This window comes from Morone saxatilis, unplaced genomic scaffold (assembly GCF_004916995.1).
Source record: "Morone saxatilis isolate NCDOM2014 unplaced genomic scaffold, NCSU_SB_2.0 Contig16, whole genome shotgun sequence".
Lineage (NCBI taxonomy): Eukaryota > Metazoa > Chordata > Actinopteri > Moronidae > Morone > Morone saxatilis.
Genome location: NW_023339718.1, coordinates 4,868,724 through 4,881,356, shown reverse-complemented (window position 1 = coordinate 4,881,356; position 12,633 = coordinate 4,868,724). Strand labels below are relative to the sequence as shown.

Genomic DNA, 12,633 nt, shown 5'->3' with positions numbered 1-12,633 from the left:
TACAATAGTTCACAGCAGGAATTACTGATTATTACACGTGGGACAAATTATAAAGCACAATCTTTATAAATAGCTATGTTTTTTGGATAATTCATGCGAAAAATATATTTTTATAATTGATGAAATATAAAATAAATCTAACAAACAGCCCACCAAACAACATCAACTCTTCCTTCCTCCAGCGTACTTTTATCTTCACTCCCTCGGCCAGCGTTATGTCCATGAAGAGTGTGAAAGACTAGGAAAAAAGGTCGAATGAGTTGAAGAAAGCGTCCCCCATCCTCGCTGTTCCCGTGAATCTGGGAATCAAACAGGCGTTTTATATCAACAAGTATTTCATCCTTTAAAATATGACAGTGAAAATGGATCTTATGTACCTGAGATAGAGGACCCGGGACTGTACAATAAACCTGAACAGGTACTTGGAGAGCTTTGAGTGCCGATGTAGAGCCTCTTCGGTCCAGGGACGGGCTCTTCCACGTGGCCCATCGTAGTAGTTGGGACCCTGGTTAGCTTCCCTAGAATGAGTGAGATTACGTCAGGAGCATAAAGGGCGGCTGGTAATTTGGGCCGTGGGCGTGAAAGAAAACGCAACACTAAAAATAAACAGCGTGAAGGGCGTAAGCAATCAAGGTGGGAATAAAGAACGGTAGACTCAAAAGTAAGCCAAAGTGGCAACTGAAGTGCTTGTTGACTGTAGTTTCCAGGACTGGGGTGAAGTGCTGGGGAATTTGATGTCGCCCAATAAGGTGGATTTATGAACACTGGTTTATAATAGGGAGGGAAACAAAATCAGAGCCATTATTTGATATTTTGTATTCACTGATTAAAGGACAATGTTAGGATTTAGTGGCATCTAGTGCAAAGCTGCAGGATTGCAAACTCGGAAGATTGAAAGAAAATCTAGAGCCAAGGTTTCGTTTTGTCCGTTCTTGGCTACTGTATATAACAAATCGCTTCAAATGGCGGACTCTGTAGAAGAGGAAGAACAGAACACAGATACCTCTCTGAACGCTGCGTGTATGCCCCTGCGTGGTCGCCATATTTCGAGGTCCAGTTAACAATAAACTAAGGGATTGCAGACTTTCACTACAAGAATCCACTGTAACTTGCTTTCATCTGAACCAATTTTCATGAATTTTGTTTGTTATAAATTGAGAAAGTTGGAGAAATGTTGGAATTTATTCAGCTGCGGAGGCAGATCTGCTCTATGCCAAAAAGTTAACCTTACTGAATAGCCGACAACTTCCACTGGGACATGCAGGGCTCTAGTATATAATTATTTAGAATTATCTCCTTCTCCCAGTTTCTCCAAAAATGTATGATTTCTATAACTAATATCTTATTAATATATTGTTTATAAAGCGCTGGTTGCCTTGTTTTGTTGTGAAATGTGGAGTTTTGTCCAGAGGATAAAATAATTCAACCTGACGTAATTTCTTTCACCCCTGCCCACAGTTTCCTGGTTAGACAGTAATCTGTAATCTGTTGATTGATCTTTATGCACCAGCTCAACTCTCTCTCTCACTCCTCTCTCACTCTCTCTCTCTCTCTCTCTCGTTCTCCTCTCTCTCTCCTCTCAGTCTCTCTCCTCCTCTCTCTCACACACACACACACAAGTTATCACATGTATGTTATTTTTACTTATTCTGGTGCTTCTCTGACTTAGCAGTGCTTTTTTTTGCTATCAGTGCCTGTTTTAAATATTTTTCACGTAAAAGTTTCTCTTGACTGTTTTTTGAGCTGATTAGCTCCGCCCCCAGTGACTGAATGAATTCCAACAAGTAGCCAGTATCAGCTTCAATTCTCCCGATTATAACAAATTCACAAAAATTCAGAATCAAGCGAGTTACAGTCAATTTTGAAGTCTGAATCTCTCAGTATTGTTAACTAGCTGATCTGACCTCCGCAATATGGCGACCACGCAGATGCGTGTCAAATCGAGAACGCAGTGTCTACGTTTCTATATCTATGCCTCTCTCTGTAGATAAAAACGGTAACCTAAAAAATCACTTATTTTCATGTAGCATGAAGTATTAATATTCCATTTCTGCCTATAGATCCTCCCTATAATGTTACACACTGGACCTTAAAGTGGCAGAGTCCACCATTCCCGCTCTGGATTCAAATGACCTTCCCCCTCAGGGATTTACAGGAAATAGTGAATGCATGTAATAGATTGTTGCTGTTTTTATCCAACTGATTTCACTGTCTGCTGTTCACTCTCCTGATGCCATATCAGAGCTGCATATAGTTACAGAAAAGAACTAGTTTGTACAACGTGTTGTTTGTCTCGCACTCGAAGGCGGGGTTAAAACCCGGCCGTTATAGAGGGGAGCAAAATAGTTAAATATGTGTGTAACAGCATACATTTCCATACAGTCGCTGCTGGAAGGCAGTCACATTGCTGCATTCAGTTATGCACATAAAAAGTGACACAAGCATAGGGTTAATTGGCAAAAACAGATATCTCTGTTTATATTTATTTTCCTACGTTTTTTTTGTTTGCAACCCAGGGAATATCAATTAAACTGGTGTTGGGTTGTTTTGATATCTTCTTTTTCTCATCTCCATAAATCATGTTTTTTTTATCGTGCACTTAGGGGAATATCAATCAAACTGATGTTGGTTTATTCATTTAATTTTATTCATCTATCTGTTTTTCCAGATGAACTCTTACAAGAGAGCTAGTGAGAGTGAAGTTCAAACCTTCCTCGCCACCGCACACCTGCCCAATCACTGTGGGTGCAAATGTATTCGTATTGTCTGTTTCAGAAATGACAACGTCGGAAAGATGTGGAGGGAGGCGTGTACTGGCACCTTAAAAGTGTTGAACTAGTGACTTTTGTTGTGAAGGACCCAGAGGAAAAAACATATATATTTATATATATTAGGAATATTAGGGCTTCACAATATGGATCTTTTTCAATCGATACCAATAATGACCTGCATCCATGGCCAATAAAAGAAATTAAAATGTTTTCTGGTTTTCCCTCCGACGTCCTCTGACTGCTCCGCCTCAAATCTTTGTGATTAACAGAGTTTCCCAATGGACAGTAAAGTAACTGCTGCCAAATGTAGCTGCTGTTAGCTAGTTAGCTTAGCATAGTACCCTGGACACCCGGGACTGGGATCGAGCTGGTGTTTACACTGTTAGCATAGGAGCTTCGACTGCCAGGAGGAGGACGCTTTTAGGCCTGGGATGAGGCCGACTTAGAAAGCTAAGTTGGACAAGAGTAAATTTCGTACAGACTTTCAGTCGTTGGCGAGGGTTTTGGCAGCGACTTGTCCTTCTTAAGTAACGTAATCATACCAAATGTACAGCTGTCCATATTGGGATTGAAACTGGGGTTGCCATATCAACGAATACCAAATCTTACATAATGCTGCTTTAAGTCAATGAAAGCAATGTTAGCTTCGTACTATCAAAATAAATAATAAATTAAATCAAAATAATAAAAATTTATTTTGTATACATATATTATTGTGCATCCCTAATATATATAAATATATATATATATATATTTCTATACTGTATATGTACATGTATGTGTAATGTAATGCCATCACCCATTGGCACTATGCCCTGGAAACAGACTAACCAAGGCATCGAACACCAGGGTATCATAGGTGTCCTTTTCTGAGGTCTCCATCATGATGTTGAACAGGGCATCAAGAGTGTCCTGGAGAAACTGCACATGAAACAGAAACCAGGTTACAAAAACACCATTTAAAAAGACATTATGCAACATCTATAAAATATAGCAGCATGTTAAACATTTAGCGCGACATTCGTGGGGCAAAGAGAACTCACTTTGACAATCTCGCTTCCCTCAACCTCCATCAGCCTCTTCAGAATCTGGTCCAGGTCTTCCGGGTTGGACCTCCAGTTCAACAGCCCTAGTAAATCCACTGCAAAGAAACCAGGAACATGTCAGCCTCAGGGTTCCCACTCGCCTGAAGAAATCATTTTCCAGGACATTCTCCAGGAGTTTTTCTTGACAATACAGGACAGGAGTTGCTCATAAATGGGCATGTAATCTACCAGCAGCAGTGGGCCTCGTATTGATGCATTTAACTCTTTTATTCCACCTAATTCACCTATTTTTCCGCTGTATACTCTCCTGTAACCATAACATGACTTTAACCACAGCACATGGGTAACAAATTAAGTATACTTACAGAAAATGTTATTTATTAACCACAACAACAAGACATTTTTCCACTGGGTAAAAACTAACACTAACAGCAAAAAGATCGCTGCAAGTTCACAATCTGTAGCGTAGATCTGACAACATGGATTATTTCCAGGATATTTGAACAATTTAATCAATTTCCAGTTGTTTCTATGAGTGGAAAACTAGGTTTTCCAGGACGCATGGAAACCCTGAGTTTACATTCATTCGGAGCGACACCTCCGCTGTTACAAAATCTGTTAAGCTAATTGCCTTAAAAGGCTGAAATTTCAATATAAACCCTATTAGATCTGCATCAATCAACATCAACACATCAGCAAAACATCAGATCGGCTTAATTAATTTCTGGGGGGAGGAAATGATGACGGCTCTGCGCCTCCATTTGCTGTGGGATCGGTCAAGATAACTTGTGACAGGGGATCTTTTAATTATCACAGACCGGGGAGGAATAGAAACGGCGCCCTACAGTACCCTTCTGAGTGAGTTTGGTGGAACAGGTGAGCGTGGCGATCTGGAAGCTGTCTTTGGTCACAGGAATCACTCCCGAATGGTGGAACTGCTTCCCCATTTGCTTCTCCTTCTCCTCCACTTCAGTCCAAGTCGCTGGCAAGGTGAGATAAACCTTTGCATCCTCTGCCTTTTTCACATCAACCTGAGAAAATTCATAAAACAGGGAATAAATCATGAAGCATATTGATCGACTGAGATCTAATTTCATATTTATTGATTGAGCAGAGACTCATGCATAATCCATCTACCCACTGTCAGCTATTCAAGACACTGGTTTTTGTGTAATTAAATAAAAAACAATCTCCTGCTTATTTTAAAGATAAGAGAAGTAAATTAAGTTTCTACAAATCCGCAATCCTGCCGCGGTACCTTATAGACGATAAGTTCGTGCCTGCCGTCAGCCAGCGTGGTCCCGTCTCCTCTCATGAGCCGGACGAAGGCCATACCGAAGGGCTTCTCCGATTTGTCCCTAGCTGAAGGAAGCACAGGAGCATCAAATGTATTTAACATGGCAGCAGGATTACACGTGGGCGTTTGTCATACATATAGGGCGCAGTCACTCACAGTCCTGGGAGGATCGGTGCCGAAACATCACCCTCAGGTGACAGCGGCACACGTCTTCAATGGGAATTGTCACCTTGTATTGGGGGGAGGGGGGAGTCAGGGCAGGTGTGAATACAGAATTATACATATGGAAGATATCTGGTGGCAGATTTGTATTAGTAGCACATTCTTTGCCCATATCTTCCCTAGAGGATTACTGTATTGAGCTACAGTGAATCCATTTGAAAAACTAATTAGAGAACATGAGATATGGTGTTGGAAGCTGCACACTCGGGTCATTGACATGAGCTTACCTTGACTGTTTCATTCCAACAAGGCTGCTTCACCTGGTAGTAAATTACAGACTTGTACTCTGTGATACCATCATAACCCGCTCCAGGAAATATCGCTTTCTATAGAAATTGAAGGGAGGAGATCGGTTAGCACGATAGGAGCTAAATAAATGTGCTATTTGATGTGTTTGCAATTAACTTTGACAGAAAAAAAGGTCCCAAAATCACAGAAATACAAGACAATGTGAGTACAGTCACATAAACCTGTTAAAAAGAAGCTCTTTGAACCTGTACTGAGGTAAATGTTAAAATTATGTATGTATATATTAAAAATGCACTTAAATAATATTTTATAAAACAATATTTCCTGTGTATCCTTATTTTATTATTTAATCATTTTATATCAATCTTTTATTTTATTTCAGCAGTGCCTTTAATCTCTTTTTAATAGTATATCTGATTACTGGTGTGTGTTTTTGGTTGTATTGTGTCTAGCTCATTTATTGCTTTTAATATTTTAATTACTAGAATGCTTAAAAGCTTATAATGACAATGATAATACGCCGCTGTTTACCAGATAAAATGTTTAACATCTCCCATATTAGCAGGGCGACCAGGTGTGCACAGCATTTTTATCCCTCGTCCCGCGTCCCACATTTTGAGACAGTGTCCCACATTTTGAGACAATGTCCCACCTTTTGAACTCTAGATTTTCTAAAATCTGGTGTTTATCCAACGTCTGTGGAGGAAGCTAGGAAGGCTGTCAACATGGGGCTGCGCACACATGTGGGTCAAGTGCAGGTTAACCTGTCAACGTCTTCGCTACGCCCAATGGGGGAAAACTGTGAGTCACCACAAAGTCACCAGCTATGTAGATTTAGGCGGAATATGATGGAAATGCGGCTTCAATAAAGAGTGGAAAACTGCTTATAACTGGGTGACAATCAGGGTTTTATCTCGTCCACCCTAAAGTTGTTGAGACGTTTCAGTGAAAACCGCAAATATCAAGCTCATGGAAGAGCTAGAGGAAAAGCCCGGATCGTCTGGGGACCGTTAATGTCAGAACTAAATTTTATGGGGAACAAAGTCCGGCTGGCCCGACATTGCTATACAAAGAGCCCTGCTGCTAGCCTAGACCTTTTTCACAGCAGCCATTGTGACATGAACTAGTGGGGTAAACAGGTTATGCTAATTTAGGCTCTGTTCCATTTAGTGTAGCTTTTCCAGCGAGCCAACATGCACATGTGACCCTTCCTAAGTCCTGCCCCTTTCCCCTTTGAGCAAACCTTGGTGAACTTCTTCCTTTCCTGTAAGTAGATATGTTACGTACAAGGCTAATCTACATTGAAAAGACAACCACTCGTAGCATATCTAGGTACAGGAAAGGAGGAAGTGGACCAAGGCTTGCTCAACTGTTATTGGAGGAGAGAGCAAAAAGGGGCGGGGCTTAGGAAGGGTCTTTGTTTGACCTGAATGGAATTGAACCTTAATTAGTATCACTGATAACACCTGTATTTTAGCCTATTATTTAATGACTGCCGCTTTATTTCAAGAGTTATTATAAGAAGATGATAGCACAGTGAGTCAGTTTGCTGCAATCACATGTGTGTTTTACCTCCACGGGATTGCCTTCATCATCATGCACACTCAGTATGACCTCTACATTTTTCGGGGTCTTCTTTTTACCGCGGTCAAACTCCCCCTGCAGCAAGGTCACGTAAATATCATTCCTCACGTTTCCTGGAGAAAGGACAACAGATGATCAGGTGATGTGCCGAGAATTTATGAACCCCCCACACGCTTTTGTAAGCAATTACAATGTACACAGCCGTGGCGTATGTAGAGCAAATGCCCAGCAACAAAGACTTTAATCCACCTGGGAGGATGATTTCTGGAAAGCCCATTTTCCTGACGATAGCAGTGCTGCGGTCCACAAAGTGGGGGTAGTCCTTCCTGACTTGGGCGAGATCCCCCGGGAGGAGCTTTAGGGTCACAAACAGCCCTGCCAGCAAACATGTAAAGAAATTCAATGAGGCGGACACACCCCGCAGACCCCCTCACACATCATTTATTTCCCTCAAAACAAAAAGGTCAATTTAGAGCGACCCTGTGCAATCCCAGGGGGAACACGCTGTCTGTAAGCACTTTATTTTACCCTGGCCTTTGTGATTGACCTCCCGCGTGGCAATGACTTTGTTGAAGACAGCAGTGAGCGGCTCGTTTTCTCCTATGACTCGAGACGGGATGAGCGGAGACATGATGAGCTGCCTCTGACGGATGTAGGTCTCCATAGCTATCCTGGGAGAGAAGCATCGGGACGAGAATAAGAAAAATCAGCTGCCAGCGACTCTGACAGGTGACAAACAAATGGACAGAGGAGCTGCAAAGGCAACGTGAGGCTTTCAGGATCTCTTGACAAGATGCGCCATTATCCCTTCCCACACCCCACTTACCTCAAGTGACTACCACAGAGAAAACTAACACAGTGCTAGTGCAGGGTGCCAGTGCCATACTCAGCTCTATAACACTGCTTGTGTGTGTATTTTAAAATACACAATTTAACACATTAGTAGCTAAAATTGTCATGTTATTATAGTTGTTAGGTTACATCTGTCAAATGAAAATCAGGATTCTTAAAGCACTGCAATTCTCAAATGCACAGTTCAACACAGGAAATGTGTTTCTTGTTGCTTTGCAGAATTTAAATGAGTACAAATGTCTTGAATTGATCGAGGGCTTGATGACCCAATTGGATGACACTGCTTTTCTAATGAATTGTGTAACTCTCAGACGTGTAGAGATGTGCTAATCGTGTGACCACACGGGTACTAATAGGTACTGATCACTGCAGACTGGGAACACCCTACAAGAGACCATTTTTCCTGCTTCTAACACATCAACTTTGGAGGACAAAATGTTCACTTGCTGTCTGATATATCCCCCTTCGGTGACAGGAGCGCTGATAATAAGATAATCAGTGTTATTCTCTTCACCTGTCAGTGCTCACATTGTTATGATTCTTCACTGTACAGTCTTTTATTAGCTTTTATTCTCTGTATTTTCTTTACAATGCTGTTACTGTGAGGAGGTTTCAGTGAATAGAGGTAAACACTGTTAGTTGAAACTGGCATTTGAGTTTTGATGAATACCATTCAGTTGGCTGCAGTGGATATTGGACGTCACTGTTTGGCTCACTGTTACAGAAACAAAATGTCAGTGGACTTTAATGCCAAAGTTCCTTATAGACAGTCTGAGTTAAGGGGGTAGTTTGGATTTTTTGGAAGCGAGGTTGTAAGAGGTACTTGTAGTCAGTCGATTATCTATAGTAGATGGCGGTTAGGAGTACCGGGATGAAAGCTTAGCGATGCCCTGCTGTGAACGGGGGCAGTGATAACTCGTATTTTAGCCACCTAAAAAGAATCAATATCAGTTTAACTTTTTGTTATATTTTCACCACTTTACCCCACCGTTAGACAACCTTTTTCGAAAGGAAGTCACAGTGTAGCAGAAATAAACTGACCGATCAAGGCAGCGATAGACCAGAAAAACCCCCATGTTCTGCAAGGTACAATTAAGGTTTTTGTCAAAGGAGTCTGGTGGCTTTGAAGAGAGCAATATAACAGCTTAGCTTCTGTCTCGGTACCTCTTTCTGCTTCTCCAAACCAGCTGACCGCAGTCTACTGTACACTGACTATGGATAAGTACCTCATATAAACCCACTTCAAAGAAGCAGAACTAACGCTTTAAGCAATGACAAAAGGACGTGTGATTTTGTGGGCAGTGATGAATCCACTGATATTTCTTTCGGACTCATGAGTTAATGTTTTGACGGCCTTTTGCAGGACAAATTAAGTGTGGTGCTGGATTGATGTGGTAATTGGGAGCTGCAGGAGTGTTTTAGAAAAGGTGCAACTGAAAAAAAACTGTATTAGTAGTTATTTCCAGCTTACAATTTTATACTTTTTCCATTGTTCATTGGGAAATTCATTTAGCCTGACCTTTTTTTTATTAATTTGTAATTATCCAGTTCATGATTACTAGTGGCAAATAAGTCACTCAGTGTTAATGAAATATAAATTCATTTGTCAAGGCTGGAAAGCTTGTTTTATGGTACAATTGGTCTTTTGTAAGGAACACATTTGGAGGATATTGACGAGCAGAAAAACGTATATTGAGGAAACTTTTACTCACTTTACTTATGAAAAAAAACACAAATGTGCAAACACAAACTATGCTTCAGTCTGAATTAGTCCTTCCAGATACAAAATGCAAAAGAATTCTATATATTTCAGGTTAAAAAATGTCATATAAATCCACATTTATTGTTTCAAATAATCATCCAGATGAGTCCTGACAAATTCTCTATTCAACAAAAACATGTTTTTATCTTTACCTCCTGAAGAAGACGGTTGAACTGTGACACAGCGAGAAGAGACAAATAGAGTAAAACCTTAGAAAAATTTTGGTTTAGATGTCGAGAATCAGTCGAGATATTTTTGGGGCTCCTCTATCTAGGATCCCTGTGAATCGTCCTCATCCCCCCATTGTGCAGGCGCTATGAAAACATGGCCTTGAAGGCCGTCTTTAAAGGCACCTAACAAAAAGTTTTCAAATTTGTCCTTGAAATGCAACATTGGAAAAGCTGAACTGCATCCTTGAGAAAGACGTGATGGAACACAGAAAGCAAACATAAGCCCTACTTCCAATTCTTCCCCATTATTTGTGCTCCATTGTGTGACATTACAAAACAAGGCTGAGCCGGTTAACGGTGTGACAACAACATCAAAACACTCACTGCTGAAAAGGGATGAAGTGCTGTTTGTCCTCATCGTCTGTCTTGCCATGGGCGACGTCTGTAATGTCCATCACTGCAGTGGCACAGGGAACATCAGTGTGGTTGAGGATGCAGATGCAACCCAGTTATTGCAAAAACAACAGCAAAGCAGGAAGTTTAAATAGTTTGTAAAGTGAATTTCCTCACTGCAACTTTGCAAACTGTATTTTCTACTTTTAAACAGAAGCCTGAGCCAGGTGCTGGATCTCACTCACCTGTTGCCTGGTTGCCTGGCATTGCAGACAGCCAGCATAGTAAAACAGATTGAGGGTCCTGCCTCTGAACTTTTGATTCCACGCAGCTCTTTTGTTTTTTTTCCTAAAGTGTGTTGGGTTTTTTTTTTCCTGGCTAAAAATAATGTGACTTCTGAGTTGAACGCTCTTTCTGACTCTGGTTTCAGTCCATTTGCTGGAACTGCAGAGGAAACCATTCCTCATCAAATCCACAAATCATTTGGCCAAAAACAAAAAGACGGGTGCTAAACCAATTTCCACCGACTCCTTTGCCAAGGCAGAGTGGAGGCATTTTCTAGGTCATGAAGCAGGTGTTGCCATTTCATTTAGCACACGGATCTTTCATTTCTACACCTCGACAGAACTATTCAAGCAACCGCAGCAGCCAGAGCATTTTTTTCGTTGTTGAATTGACTTTTGTGTAGCTCAAACAAATATCAGAAGCTCACCGGCCACGCCAAACGGCCTCCTCAGTCCTCCGGTGTGTTTCTTGCCCTCTTTGAGCTCCATGCTGCCCACTCTGATGATCTGACACACCAGGAAGAGCCGCTGCCTCATCAGGTCGCTGCTGCTCAGGTCCTGGACGGGAAGGACGAAGATGATTTAATATAGCATACCGGGTGATGAGGTGCATTACATAGAAAAGAAGGCTGGCAGTACGTATCACCATCCTGTTACTGTGTGCACTCATATGGCTGGAGCTGCAGACCAGATGGCCAATATTACAGGATGAAAGCATGCAGCAAAACCCTCAAACATATCACCTTTCCAGCATCTTTAAACATTTATTTTTCTGGATATTTTCAAGTCAAAGCAGTCTGGACTTTGAGAAAGTAAATATAAGCTTTGAGTCCTCATGAATCTGGTTTTATCACATTCTGAACCACTAATTCCTGGTGGCACACATTCCAATTAACACAATGAGTTGTTTGCGGGGGAAACTGCTGACTGTGTCATTAACATAAACAGCAGCATTATAATGGGGGCAAATGTATTCAGATTTGTGCCGTGAATGTGAGCCATTCAGAGAAACTTTCAGTAAATTAGGAACGTTCCAGGAACAAATTGTCTTCTTTGTCACAGATTTCAGGCAGCGTTTGGACTGCTTAAATCCAAAGCAGAGGGAATACAGTCAGTGGGTTGGGATTCAGTTACCGTGAATAGTGCTGGCAGGTTGTTGAGTTTTTCAATTTCTTTAGGCATCCCCATACTGTCCCAACGCACCAGGAAGTTCTCGCTGCATGAATTTAAATAAGAATCACAGTTAGATATCACATTGTCTAAGGCATCAGGAGAGATAGCAAAATACAAAAGTAACTAAGGTAAAAACTCTGCATTATTGTATCTGTCTTACCACATAAAGTCCAAAGCAAATTCTATGATGATTGCATGTTTTGAATGGCAATAATCTAAGAGCTTATTTATCCCTGCAGACCCGTCTCATAGGGGACATTTTGAAACACACAGTCTAAAAATTTTCTGCTTGCTGGGTTCAAAAATTTAATTCTGCACCCTGCGAATCTTCAAAGAGTTTGAAATTTTTTGGGCCAATGCGACAAAACCTTCAGTAACAGCGACTTAAACGACTTGCTGGTCTCAACTGAAATCATCTGACAAAACATAATGAACCCCAAATGACAAATAACCTCAGCTTGGTACTTAAAGCTGCAGTAGGTAAGTTTTATGAAAATAACTTTTTGTCATATTTGCTGAAACCTTCACTACATCCTGACAGCAGCACATGAGACAGATAATCTGTGTGTTTTGTGCTCTTAATGGTATTTGCAGGAAACCACCGGGCCCGAACAAAAACCAATCAGAGCGGAGAAAGATATAAAGACGCTTTGGGTTGGAGGCTTGAAGAAAGTTGATTGTTGAGTCTCATTCCCAGAGTCCCAAAGAGTAGAGAGTATTTGTATTTGACGCCCTGGGAATGAGACTCAACAAATCAACTATCTTTGTTGACTGGTTGTTTTCGTTCAGGCCCGGTGGATTCTTGTAAATGCGATTAGGAGCACTAGGAG

General features: G+C 41.2%; 1 protein-coding gene across 1 annotated transcript in view; it reads right to left on the bottom strand.

Annotated features, from left to right (window-relative positions):
* Positions 1-12,633, bottom strand: part of dock5 (dedicator of cytokinesis 5) — a 39,443-nt gene that overhangs the window by 14,791 nt on the left and 12,019 nt on the right. Inside the window, exons 9-21 of the mRNA XM_035658164.1 lie at positions 11,765-11,846; positions 11,059-11,188; positions 10,338-10,410; positions 7,698-7,840; positions 7,419-7,544; positions 7,158-7,282; positions 5,564-5,662; positions 5,271-5,343; positions 5,076-5,179; positions 4,668-4,848; positions 3,815-3,912; positions 3,569-3,692; positions 423-518 (exon numbers count right to left, since the gene is read on the bottom strand). Coding sequence (XP_035514057.1) covers positions 423-518; positions 3,569-3,692; positions 3,815-3,912; positions 4,668-4,848; positions 5,076-5,179; positions 5,271-5,343; positions 5,564-5,662; positions 7,158-7,282; positions 7,419-7,544; positions 7,698-7,840; positions 10,338-10,410; positions 11,059-11,188; positions 11,765-11,846 — 1,454 coding nt within the window. The remainder of the gene's footprint in view (positions 1-422; positions 519-3,568; positions 3,693-3,814; positions 3,913-4,667; positions 4,849-5,075; positions 5,180-5,270; positions 5,344-5,563; positions 5,663-7,157; positions 7,283-7,418; positions 7,545-7,697; positions 7,841-10,337; positions 10,411-11,058; positions 11,189-11,764; positions 11,847-12,633) is intronic.